The sequence below is a fragment of the Rhinatrema bivittatum genome, chromosome 4 (genome assembly GCF_901001135.1).
Source record: "Rhinatrema bivittatum chromosome 4, aRhiBiv1.1, whole genome shotgun sequence".
Taxonomy (NCBI): Eukaryota; Metazoa; Chordata; class Amphibia; order Gymnophiona; family Rhinatrematidae; genus Rhinatrema; species Rhinatrema bivittatum.
Window position 1 is genome coordinate 79255138 of NC_042618.1, and position 13841 is coordinate 79268978.

At 41.6% G+C, this 13841-nt stretch overlaps 1 protein-coding gene across 1 annotated transcript in view; it reads left to right on the top strand.

The window, feature by feature from the left end:
• Positions 1-13841, top strand: part of MDGA2 (MAM domain containing glycosylphosphatidylinositol anchor 2) — a 1648575-nt gene that overhangs the window by 790010 nt on the left and 844724 nt on the right. Inside the window, exon 4 of the mRNA XM_029598388.1 lies at positions 13466-13662. Within this exon, the coding sequence (XP_029454248.1) occupies positions 13466-13662 (197 nt within the window). The remainder of the gene's footprint in view (positions 1-13465; positions 13663-13841) is intronic.

Consider the following 13841-nt stretch of genomic DNA (forward strand, 5'->3'; position numbering starts at 1 on the left):
AGCAGCACAGTACACCTTAAGAACATAAGAACATAAGAAATTGCCATGCTGGGTCAGATCAAGGGTCCATCAAGCCCAGCATCCTGTTTCCAACAGAGGCCAAACCAGGCCATAAGAACCTGGCAATTACCCAAGCACTAAGAAGATCCCAAGCTACTGATGCAATTAATAGCAGTGGCTATTCCCTAAGTAAACTTGATTAATAGCCGTTAATGGACTTCTCCTCCAAGAACTTATCCAAACCTTTTTTGAACCCAGCTACACTAACTGCTCTAACCACATCCTCTGGCAACAAATTCCAGAGCTTTATTGTGCACTGAGTGAAAACGAATTTTCTCCGATTAGTCTTAAATGTGCTACTTGCTAACTTCATGGAATGCCCCATAGTCCTATTATTCAAAAGTGTAAATAACTGAGTCACATCTACTCGTTCAAGACCTCTATCATATCCCCCCTCAGCCGTCTCTTCTCCAAGCTGAACAGCCCTAACCTCTTCAGCCTTTCCTCATAGGGGAGCTGTTTTATCCCCTTTATAATTTTGGTTGCCCTTCTCTGTACCTTCTCCATCGCAACTATATCTTTTTTGAGATGCGGCGACCAGAATTGTGAACAGTATGCAAGGTGCAGTCTCACCATGGAGCGATATAGAAGCATTATGACATTTTCCGTCCTATTAACCATTCCCTTCCTAATAATTCCTAACATTCTGTTTGCTTTTTTGACTGCTGTAGCACACTGAGCCGACGATTTTAAAGTATTATCCACTATGATGCCTAGATCTTTTTCCTGGGTGGTAGCTCCTAATATGGAACTTAACATCGTGTAACTACAGCAAGGGTTATTTTTCCCTATATGCAAAACCTTGCACTTATCCACATTAAATTTCATCTGCCATTTGGATGCCCAATCTTCCAGTCTTGCAAGGTCCTCCTATAATGTATCACAGTCTGCTTGTGATTTAACTACTCTGAATAATTTTGTATCATCCACAAATTTGATAACATCACTCGTCATATTCCTTTCCAGATCATTTATATATATAGTGAAAAGCACCGGTCCAAGTACAGATCCCTGAGGCACTCCACTGTTTACCCTTTTCCGTTGAGAAAATTGACCATTTAATCCTACTCTGGTAAGAACATAAGAAATTGCCATGCTGGGTCAGACCAAGGGTCCATCAAGTCCACTCAAACAGAAAGAGGGATCTTCACCTTGGTGAAGATTTGACATTATTTGGAGTGAGGAAAGTCTAACAAAGATGAAATTTTGTACTATGTTCTCTTGCCCTAGCTTGATGTCCATCAAGGCTGAGAGAACATAGTACAAAATTTTACGTTTGTTAGACTTTCTCTCACCCTAGCTTGATGTCCTTTGAAAATCAACCAGTAAATATTTTAGTACATGTTAAAGCACTAAACAGTTTTTGCACACATTATGTTTCATAATATGAAAGAAAAGAATTTTGAGCCTGATATTTAAAAGATCTATGCGCTAAAAGGTAGATTTACAAAGACACGCATGCATGCACATGGACATGCTGATTTTATAACATGCTCATGTCACCACACGCATCTTATAAAATACAATACCCGCGTGCACATGCACACCTGATATTATATCAGCGCATGCATGTGCGGGAAGGTTGCAATTCGTACACGCAAGGGTTGTGATTTCAAGAAAATACATGCGGCGATACGATCAGCCCATTGCCAGTTCCCTCCCAGTCCGCTCAATTAAGGAGAGGACTGTGAGGGAACATCCCTATCCGCCTGCCTACTCTGCCTCCCTTTTCCCTTCTCCTCCCTGACCCCTAAAATCCCTCTTTCTCTTTGAGTGTCCTTTACTCTGGATGACCTTACCGCCATAACAGATTTCTCTTGCTATTGAAATTGTCTCAAAAGTCACTTTGTTCCCCATGCTTGAGATTGTGCATTGTTTAGCCTGGGTTCATCTGTATTGCTATTATGAATTGTACTTATGTATGTATTTATTGATTGATTGATTTACTTTGAATGTAACTGAAAATTATACTGAGATTACTGAAGTGAAAATTCTATATGGGATACAATTCTATTGAGTTGTATTATAGATTCATAATCTTGTTCTAAATAACTTGAGTCAACATTTGAATGAAATGTCTAATAACAAGTCTTGTTACTTAGTAGCTTACATTGCTATTTTTGGCTTGGCATTTCAGTGACTACATTGTTAGTGGAATCAGATTTGTTTAAGCTTTGGAAGCAGGGCATATATCATTCCAGCTATTACAGCTATTACTGTAGTTAAAATGATTCATGAGGGTACAGATCTTGAACAATTACATAATTTTAACAAAGTCTTTTGGAAAAATGCCTAATAGGAACAACTGTAGAGAATCGAGGAAGCATGTGCTTATGTTTTGCGGGTATGGGGTGGCATAATTCATATGTCAGTGCTGCAGCAAAACTTGAATTCAGAAACAGCAGTTAGCTAGAAACAAATTCAAATGATCCATTAGTTTCTTTAGTGATTAACTGGAGCAACTGTGACTTCTGCTTCTAACAACTATCCCACCATCTCAAACATAAAACACAAGACATCTGTCTGGTATGGATAAGATATGGCTACAGTCCTTTCTTAGAGACCTAACAGAGGAATCTAATCTCGGAGCGCGAGCCGACCTAACACTTTACTACCTTCCTACCTATTCCCCTACTCTGGGGGATACCCTTTGGGCCCACATGTCTGCTGCTTCATGCCTTCAAAGACCTGCCTTGACTCAGCAGGATCTTATGGTGTTAAAGTCTTCTGTGGAGGGAGGCAGTCCAAGCTGGGCCGTCGGCTTCATACAGCAAGACTGCTGGCCCCAACCCTCTTGCATTAGCTGCGGAATGACCTACTGGTTGTCTTCTTAGCCCCACCAAGCTTATTTGCTGTCTCAGTCATCTGCTTGTATATTACCAAGTGTTATGGATGTCGGTCGCAGACGGTTGTGACCACGTCTATTTAGATCTTGTACTGTCCTGCTTCCCTCTCCGTGTCTGCTCGTGGCGGGGGGCTTGCCTCCACTGCCACGTATCTCCTGGTTCCTCATGGAGGCCGGGATGCCGCCTCTGCCCACGCCGACTCTGGGCCTTCTTAGGCGCGCGCGCTCGCCCCCGGGTCCTCTTTTGAAGCTGCTATGGTGGGAACCTCAGGGAGTCCTTGACTGATGACATCACTGGATCAGGGTTCTTAAGCACTGCCTTCGCCCCTCACTAGCCAACTTGGCAACGAGTTCCACCACTACACTGCTAGCTCCTGTCTCCTTAGACCGTGGTGACTTTCTCAGACCCTTCTTGATCTCAGTACCCTGGGGCTTGTGTGTGCTATCTCCGGAGACCCGGTCTCCTGGCTTCCCCATCTCCTCGGGCTAGCCCTATGCCTCCCATAGGTTTCCCGCTCCTCGGAGTTGCCTCAGAGAACGTTCTCACCACTTGTAGACCTATCTCTGCGCTTCTCCGCTCCTCGGGGCAGTGCCTACGTTCTACATCAAAGACTGTCTATGCTTCCCCGCTCCTTGGGGCAGTGCATACATTCCACATCTGAGACTGTCAGTGCTTCCCTGCTCCTCGGGGCAGTACCTACGTTGCACATCTGAGACTGTCAGTGCTTCCCTGCTCCTCGGGGCAGTGCCTACATTCTACATCTGAGACTTTCAGTGCTTCCCTGCTTCTTGGGGCAGTGCCTACGTTCCACATCAGAGATTGTCTGTGCTTCCCCGCTCCTCGGGCCAGCGCCTATGTTCTACAACAGAGACTGTGCTTCCCTGCTCCTCGGGGCTGTGCCTACGTTCTACTACAGAGACTGTCTGTGCTTTCCCGCTACTCAGGGCAGTGCCTACATTATACTACAGAGAATGTCTGTGCTTTCCTGCTCCTCAGGGCGGTGCCCATGTTGCACTCCAGAAACTCACGGGCTTCCCCGCTTCTCCGGCTTGCCTACGTCATCACCTGAGGACCAGACTCAGGCTTCCCCGCTCTGCAGGGTAGTCTACATCATCTCATCAGTACCTCCTTGGCTCCGCAGCTCCGCCCTGTGGGGTTGCCTCTACAGTATACCTCCTGTTCTCCTGCCTCGCACTTCTCGCTCCTCGGGCCTGCCTAGTGCCACCCTTTCAGAGGTCTCCTCCAGGTACTGCTTCTCACTCAAACCTGCTTACTGTGGGGTTCCTCACTGCTGTGTCTGTCACCCACTCTGCGGGGCCTCCCCACTAATTCTCTCCCAGAGCTCCAGCTGTACCAGACCTTGCCTCCCGCCTTTGGGGCTCCTTCCCACAGGCAGTAACAACTCTCACCTCGGGCCAAGGGTCCACGAAACCCACACAAACCATAACACCAAGGTGACAATTCCAATGGTCACCTCACAGATGTAGTCCCTTCTGGCTCCTCCCCCAATTGACGACCCCCCCCCCATCTCACTTTGGCTCAAGCACTCCACCACAATAGGGATAACATTAGGAAGCCTAACTTTGAAAACTGTCCACAGTACAGCATTTACATGTGTAAGTGGATACACAGAAATTAATACTAATAATTTATACCACTTTTTTTCTGCTCTGAAAGTTCACACTTATGTTTCAGTACATGCAAATATTTCCAATGCAAGAAAACATTTACTTTATGTATTTTAATAAACATGTACACATAATATCCCTGATTTATAAGTTGAGACAGGTGTTTCATAATGAGTTCACATATACCATTTTGAAAATACTTGCATGCATACTTGATATCACCAGTTCAACAATACCTTTCCCAGTTCACGCATTCCTTTTGAGTTCACCTAAGCCTTCTGTAAGTTCACTCTGAACCCCATCAGTTCATGCAGTCCTCCCACCCAAAAACTACAGCCAGAAAACAAGTCCAATTTCCTTTTCATGAGTCAATTATCAGGTGTAAAAGTATATGAATAATTTTGGTAACACATATGCATGTACTTCTGAACCCCATTCCAGAATACCCCTAGCCACCCCCCCCCCTTCTCTCCACTGGTAAAATGTATGAGTGAAATGGATAATGCGTGTTTACTTGCAATGTTTATAAATTGGCATTAATGCAAGTATATGTTACTTATGTGCATATATGCTATTTTTACACGTGAAACCCCTTTGAAAATTTACTCCTTAGTAATAATATAGATGGAGAAATGTATACAATGTATTCTTATTACAAGAAACACAGAGGACAATTCTATACAGTGCATTCCTATTATAGAATACTGGTATCATGGGCCAACCCTGATGATATGATGCACCAGTGAGGTTTTGAAAAGATATGGAGAACTGGGGAGGGCTGAGTGTGTATCGAGATGGAGTTGTATGAATCACATGGGAGCCATTGCTTTAGGGGAGACAGCAAATACTGTAAAACTGCCATGAGCTTGCCCATTGGTATGGCCCAATTGCTCTCACCAGCCCAATGGGGCCACATGTCACTGATACTCTCCTCCCTGCCACCACCCAATATCAATGAGATTGCATGTGCACCTGGGCAAGCATCCTGAAAACACCATATGGCTGCCATATGGGCTGAGCAGTCCTCAGCTCGATGGAGAGTCATTGCAATGGGATGAATTGGGGCGGTCCTGAGCCAGTGCACATATGCCCCATTACGGTGGTGTATGCATACTGTGGTGCAGAAACCACACATAATGACTATGGAAAGTCAATGCCCCCTTGAATGTTTTTCACATTTTCTTGTGTTAGTACATCAGACATGCAAGCATTGAGGATTTTTTTTCTACTCATTAAAACAAAATATTCCACATCTTTCAGAGCCAAATATGGCTTATCGGAGGAAAAAGCATATAAATATACCCCCCACACACACACTCTGAAATCCAACAATTGGATAAGTCTCTACAGCTGTAAGCCTGTTAGAATAGGTCTTCATGAACTTTGTACACTTATTTTTGTCAATATAAACCATTCTTCTTTACAAAAACTATTCAAGCTCTGTCAAGTTTCTTATAGAGCATTGCTGGACAGCAATCTTCAAGTCATGCCACATATATTTTATTTGATTGAGATTGGGGCTCTGACTGGGCACTCTAGTATAGCTTTGGCTGGGTACTTCATTGTCATCATGTTGCAAGGTGAACTTCCATCCCAGTTTCAGCTTTCTTGCAGAGTGCAACAGGATTTCCTCAAGGACTTTTCTGTACTTTTCTCCATTTTTAGGCCGTTCTATCTTTACAAGTTTCTCAGTCCCTGCTGATAAGAAACATTCTGATAACATAAAGCCGTTATCACTGCACTTCACAGTAGGGATGGTGTTTGCTGGGTGATATGCTGTGTTGGGTTTGCGCCAAAAGGCCAGGGAATTCTATTATAATGTGGTCTGACCACAAAACTTTGCCACATGGCTACAGTATGCCCGAGGTGTTCCTCTGCATACTTCCAATGGTATTTAAGATGGGCTTTGTTGATTAATGGCTTCCTTCTTGTCACCCTACTATTCAAGCCAGATTTGTGGAAGCTTGGGATATTGTTGTCACATGCAAACTTTGATCAGTCTTGGCCATGGAAACCCATAGCTCTTTCAAAGTTGTCATTGGACTCTTTGTTGCCTCCCGGATCATCCTCCTTCTTGCTTAGTTATCCAGTTTGGATAGATGGCCTTATCTAGGCAGGGTTTCGGTGGTGTCATACACCTTTCACTGATCAATAATAATCTTGATCATGTTCCAAGGGACCAGGGGCGGATTGGCTTATCAGGGGATCGGCATCCCCCAGTGGGCCGGTTGCTCCAGTCATGCGGTCTGCCGTGAGTGGCTGTGACAGAGCCGCGCTCGGCAGACCAGGTGATTTGTCCTGGGCCAGCTACAGCGGCGAATACCCGGGCCGGTCATCCTCGGGAATCCGCCGCTGCAAGGGACAATCAAGGACTTTGACATTTTTTTATATCCATCCCCAGATCTGTTCCTTTCCACATCTTTGCCCCAGAGTTCATTTGATAGCATTTTGGTGCTCATAGCTGGGTCTTTTCTTTGAAATGTACTACCCAGTAGTAAAAAAATAACAAATGCAACAGCTGCATTTATCCTGTCATCATGTGAATCAGTACAGTTTAATTCAGGTGGGGGCCACTTCATTGATGTGTACTTTTAGAGGCTTTAAGTATTTAGAATTGTAACAGAAGGATGAACACTTATCCAACTAAGGCCTAGATTCATCATTCTATCGCAGAATGATGAATCCTGTGAAAATGGGGGGTGGGGGGGTGAAGGGGGGCGGGCCTGCGAAAGCTGGCAGCCTTCGCAACACCACAGTGTCTTCACTGCCGGCTTTTGCACCGAATAGTGCCACCATGAAAGGTGGTGCTATTTGGCGCACTACTGGCGACAATAAGGTTACTAACCTTATCGCCGCCAGTGAAGGCATCACCGTATCTGCCCCCTCGCCACCCCGACTCCGCCCCAAAATGCTATCGCACGCGACAAGGACCTTTTCGCGTGCGATAGAGGCTTATTGCATGCGATAAGCCTTTGAAAATGACCCCCTAAGCTATTCCACACTTTTATTTCTACTTCATTTTCTAAGGAATTCTGAAATATATTTTTCACATAACCGTTGACAGATAGGATGTATGGATACATGGAACAAACTTTGTTTTAGTGCATTTTACTTCCAGTCTATAAAGAAACAAAAGTTGAACATTTTGGAAGGAGGTATGTACTTTCTATAGCCTCTCTGTGTGTATTGATTCAGAGAAAGGCACAACACTATGAAAATACCTTCCAATTATATGTCACAGGTAAAAATGTCTGCTTGACCCCAGAGCTAAGTAAGAAGAATATACAATGTCTTTGTCATGCCAACTATGATTGTTGTATTGTTGAGGTGGGGGGGGGGGGAGTGGTTGGGAGGAAGGGAGCTGTGCTCACAGACTACTGTAAGAACAAAATTAATTGTTAAGGTTTGCTTTGGAGCTTTAGAGGGTCATTTTTAACACTGGTTGCATTAGTGGACTTTGTAGCCACTGATTTTCAAAATGAAAGTATATACTGTATATGTATTTATTTTAAAAATTAACTAAGGGAAAATACTCACACACATTTACATATTCTAATTTGTGTGGACATTTTTCCCAGAAAAGCTATCATTCATTGGAAAACTGAAAATATGTGCACAGAGGCAAACCCCACCCTAACCGTGACTCCAGGAGCACCTCCCACTAATGCGGATAAAAGTAGGTGTGCAGTATATGTGAGCACAAGTTTCTACTTGCATGTAGGGTAGGCACTTTTCTAAAAGCCCATTTCCATGAGTAAAACACTTTAGAAAAATATACCGTGCTGGTAAATGAAACACTTATATTATAATTCTTCTGGGGACAGGAAAATACCTATGGTACCTGCATGTAACTTGCTTTGAAGTGATTGATCAATCACAAAAGGCGGAATATAAATCAAAAACTAAATTAAAATATGGTAATTTGCAAGGTTGATTTAAAAAAAAAAAAATCCCTGACACCATCTACAGCGTATCCAGAATCTAGTGAGTTGGCTACTAGAATATACAACCCAGTTCAAGAAACAGCCGCAGTCATATATTGTCACCAAATTTTACAACTAATTGAGCAAATACAATATTTAAATTTTACTTTTAGAAGGAATTCTCTAGCAAAAAAGAAGGTAATTTATATAAGGGCTCATTTTTTAAATATTGAATATAGTGTTAGTTAAAATTAGAATTAAAGTCTTAAATTTAGTTTAAAAAAGATTTATATTGTCATGTTGAGTGTACTTTAATGAGGTTTAATTAGCACTGCAGAAAAGTTTTTGATCTATGTTCCAGCCTTTTAATAGTGCATTAATTGGGAAGTAGATGTCTTTGAACTACCTTGTGAAATTGTAGCAAATTTAATTACTACTGCACTATTCCTTTTGCCAAAGCAGTTGTTTTCTCTGAGCATTCTTTTTCTTAGATGGGTAAATATGTGAGCTAACAATGACCTAGATTTATCATTTTGCTATAAATTTTACATGAATACTGCCTGCGATAAATAAAGGGGCATGGTTTGGGACATTTTTGAGATATGCCACACATACTAAATTTATCATGCCTGTGATATGGAGAGAGAGGGAGGGAGAGAGACTCTCATATAAGTCAACTATTTATACTACTGTAGGAGGGTAAAATAGTAATTCGAGGTGAGGATTTGGTGGTGGTCAAGGGTTTGGGGGGGCAGTTTTACATGCACAGTCAGAGGTACGAACAGCACAGTAGACATCAGTGAAGATTTGATGTGATTTGGAGTGATGAAAGGTACACAAAAATGAAATCTCTACATTGTACTCTCGACCTAGCTTGATGCACGCTTTACCTAGCTGTGGCCAGATAAATGCAGGAAAAGAGGCAGCAATTCTTAGTTATGAGACCTAACTTCCTTCAGGTGGGAGTTCTTCTGTTCCTGAAATACCCAGGCAAATGTTGTGTCAAGTTTAGAGAGAGTTCCTGTGTTTTTTTTAAACCTGCTTAATTATCTCATTTCCTAAGTAATAAGTCGCCATTAGAAGATGATGCTTCTCATTCTGTAGCTAATTATTGTTACTGTATTATCAGAAGAGAGTCCTGCATTAATTGTGAGCCCCTGTTGGTGATAAATATTTATGTTAATTTTTCTCTTTGAATTGTGTCTGGATCTTCATATGGTTGACTTGGATTAAAATTGACATAATTTATTATGGTGCTTTAAGGATTTTATTCTTTTCTTTTTTCTTATTGTCATTTTCTGTTTTTCACTCCAAGAAATATTCTTGGCTTCTGTAATATAAAATTGCATAAATAAAAAATTAAAATATATATTATGCTAAAAAAATAGAAACAAAAAAAACAAACTCCATTCAAATCTCACAAAAAAACCAAACAATGTTTAAACAACAAAGTATCACGTTCAAACACTCAGGGGTAGATTTTCAAAGGGTTACGCGCATAACTTACGCACGTAACCACAAAAACTTGCTCCTGTGCATGTCGAGCCTATTTTGCATAGACTTGGCGGCGCACGCAAGCCCCGGGACGCGTGTATGTCCCGAGTCCTCCGGCACGGTGGCCATGCTGGGGATGGCACACCAGCAGTGGGCCGGCAGGTGTAAAGAAGATAACAAAGGTAAGGGGGGGATTTAGGTAGGGCTGAGGGGGCGGTTTAGATAGGGGAATGGAGGGGAAGGTTGGGGGGGAGTGAAAAGAAAGTTCCCTCTAAGGCCGCTCCGATTTCGGAGCGGCCTTGGAGGGAACGGGGAAAGCCATCGGAGCTCCCCTAGGGCTCAGCACGCGCAAGGTGCACAAGTGTGCACCCCCTTGCGTGTGCTGACCCCGGATTCTATAACATGCGCGCGGCAGCGCGTGCATGTTATAAAATTGGGTGTACATTTGTGCGCGCCGGGTAGCGTGCACAAATGTACCCCATGCGTGCTGTTTAAAAAATCTGCCCCTCAGCTTTTAGCAACATAGATTTGCAGAAAGGAATGTTGGGGTTCTTATATAATGAGTAGATGTTATTCCTCACTAAATGTTTTCCACTTGTTGCAGCATGTTCAGATCTTTGTGTCATGACTATATAGAAAAGAAAAATCTGCAGAAAAAGTATTTTCCTGCAAATCTAACACCCTCCTCCTTGCCTTAGTTAATAGAGAGAAAATAACTTTGTTTAGAACTGGAGTACCTATAATTTCTTGCTTGCTTTCTAGTTTGAGATCTAATTCACAAGGTTTATTAGATCTTCCTTTTGTTAAGTCAGCTTGATTAACTAAAACTCATCTCTGCTTTTTCCTGTAGAGCTTCAGTTCTTAGAAACATCCTTCCCAAAGAACTATGATTTATATCAAATATGCAGTTTTTAAAGAAATGTCTTAAAACCTACCTACGTATACAGTGTCTTGATATTTAAATGTGTCAGGCTTCTAAATTTACTGGGATAAAATGGATACTGCCATTCAATATTTAAGTTGAGGCATTTTTTGTTTCATAATTTTCAACGTGTTGTTTTGGTTTGCTAGTTGCAGTGTAAAGAGTAATATCAGTGTTCTTATGTATGGAAACGTCTATCTGAAACAAACATATGATGTGCATTCTTATCTTTGAAAACTCATGCCTCAATAAATTGTTTAATCTATAAGGTACTGCCAGGCATTTTTGCTGCTACAGACTACTAAATCTACACTTTTGGAAGTTTATGACAAGTATTTACCATTTAAAAATGTAAGCTATCAGAATATATGGATGTGTATCATAATAAATGGAGTAAATATTGCTCAAGCGGTAATGGGAATTTGTACATAGTCAACAATACATAGAAATAATATCTGTATGTGAAACCAAGCATTGATAGGTATATGCTATTTTGAAGGGTATTTACAGTTTGAATTTATTGGCAATGTTGTGTTGTCTGCTGAGATAAATAAAATGTTATAAATTAGGGATATGTAGGTAAAAAAAAATTTGGTGCATGTTCTCATTTCAGCGTGTGTGGGAAGGACATTTTTTCAGTTTGCTTAATGTTTATTTTTATTCAGTCCAATCAACAGAAAACCCAACATGAAGCTTCTCCTGCTACTTCCTCATGTCCTAGGGGCTTCCCCCCCCAAAAAAAAAAGGAGAACCTGACCCCCCTCACACTCACCCCCATGCCAATAATCAGGGGCCAGGGCCTACCTGGTTGGGCTTAGCTGAGCCAAGCCTAGCTTTGGCCCCCCTTGAGCCCCTGCACCCCCTGTCTCCTTGAAAAGAAGCCAGGGCTAGGATCCTCCATGGCTCCCACTTACCCCTTCCATGGCGATCTTGTCTGCAAGAAAGACAAGGACATAAGTGAACCCCACTCATTTCTGCCCCACCAGTGACCCTTTGAAAATGATGCTGGCTGGTCCTGAGAGTGGTGCCAAAGAGATGTCTCTGGGCCAGCCGATACCATTTTATTGGCCATTCAAACACACGGCTGTATGACAAAATGGTGCCGGCTGGCCCTGAAACTGCTGCCATTTTAACATACTTTAGCACTGGTCTCAGTGCCAGTTGGTTCCATTTTTGAAGAGACATTGGCGGGCAGGAAGTAGAGATTGCTCTTTCTTCTTTTCAACATACCAAACAAATCCCACAGAAGGGGAAAGTGGGGGTCAAGGAGGTCACTTGTCATGGCTTATTTCTGTAGCATAGGATGTGGTTTGAAAGGGCCTGGCGGGGCCCCAGCTCGGCTTGGCACAGCCCATTCAGGTAGGCCAGGTCCCAGCTTGTTGACAATTGTGTGGGAAGGCCAGAAGGGCTCAGGGAGACTCCAAGAAGCACCAGGAGATCCCAGGGAAAGCCACTTTTTTTCTTTTTACATTTTTCAAACAAACCAAAACAGCCCTAAAGTTTAGAGGTATTTTCGGGCAAACCTTTTTTCAGTTGGGTCCATTTGGAATTAACCAAATATGACCTTTCAGTTCTGATATGTACTTTTTTTTAAAATAAATGTATATTGCTATTATAAATTAAAGATTTAAACTGGTATTCATTTTATGTACCTTGAAAGAAGGAAAGTGTAAGTTTATCATGTCAGAATTTGAACCCATGCCATCATGTAGTAGTTACAAGTTGGCTTTAGCAGCCAAACATGTAGGTTAGGAGATTACATGGATTTGACAGTCCTCATAGTTGCTTCTTATTTTCCATTTTCCTTTAGCGTACATAATTAACGGGTATGGTATATCTATACATTATAAATGGGACTTCAAACTGCAGAAAGAAAAGCAGAGATATATATTAAGTGATCTTACTGCTGTACCTTGTAGGTGTATACTAGTTAAATCAGCAATCACTTCGCAGTTTCTCGTTTGTTACTTGATTTCTCACTATCTAGAGATAAACACTGCCATATGTTAATTCACATTTTGTTCTGTTCCTGTCATTCAAACATCTTGGGCATTTTAACTATAGCTCTCCAAAATATTATTTATATATATATATATATATATATATATATATATATATATATATATAGTCTTTCCTAGAATGGATGGCTTACCTATTAATTTTGGAATACAAAGTCTTTATTGTAATTTCCAGGCGGGTGTAAGTAGGGTTCATTTATAATAGTGGTTAGATTGAGGAATCAGAGATAAAACGCTCTGTCGGAGGTCAAGTAGTGTCCCAGAGCTATAGTATAACTGTTGATTCCTTTCTCCCAAGCCTGTGCTTTAACAACTAAATAACAGTTCACATATGATGTCATTTTTATAAAAGGAAAGAAAGGGCTGTCATTTTGTGTACATTTTTTGGTGGCTGCATGCTTGAATTTTCTTTTTTGTACAATTATGAAGATTGTAATTATGTTGTCACTTCAGGAACACACAAAAAAATACCAGAGCGAAAAATTTTATGAAAATGAGCACTCTGTAGTTAGCAATTGTGGCTTAGCTAAATTAAGTAAACAATAATGTTATTGTTTGCTGTTTTCATTTCCAGATTTGGATGATCCAATTGTAACTGTCCATCAAAGTATAGGAGAAGCAAAAGAACAGTTTTATTATGAAAGGACAGTGTTTCTCCGGTGTATTGCCAACTCAAATCCTCCCGTTCGATACAGCTGGAGACGTGGCCAAGAGATATTACTTCAGGGATCTGATAAAGGAGTAGAAATTTATGAGCCATTCTTTACCCAGGTAGGAATCAAGGAACAGTACAGCTCAAATCCTTCTCTGACTCAGAATATCTTTATCTTTGCTGTTACAGATTTCTAACTCATCTTAAAGTGTTAAAATCCAAGGGCCCTGTTTTTAAAACCTGTTGTTTTTCCATGTTTTGGATTAATGGAAAGAGTGAATTTGGAAATAGGTTAGAT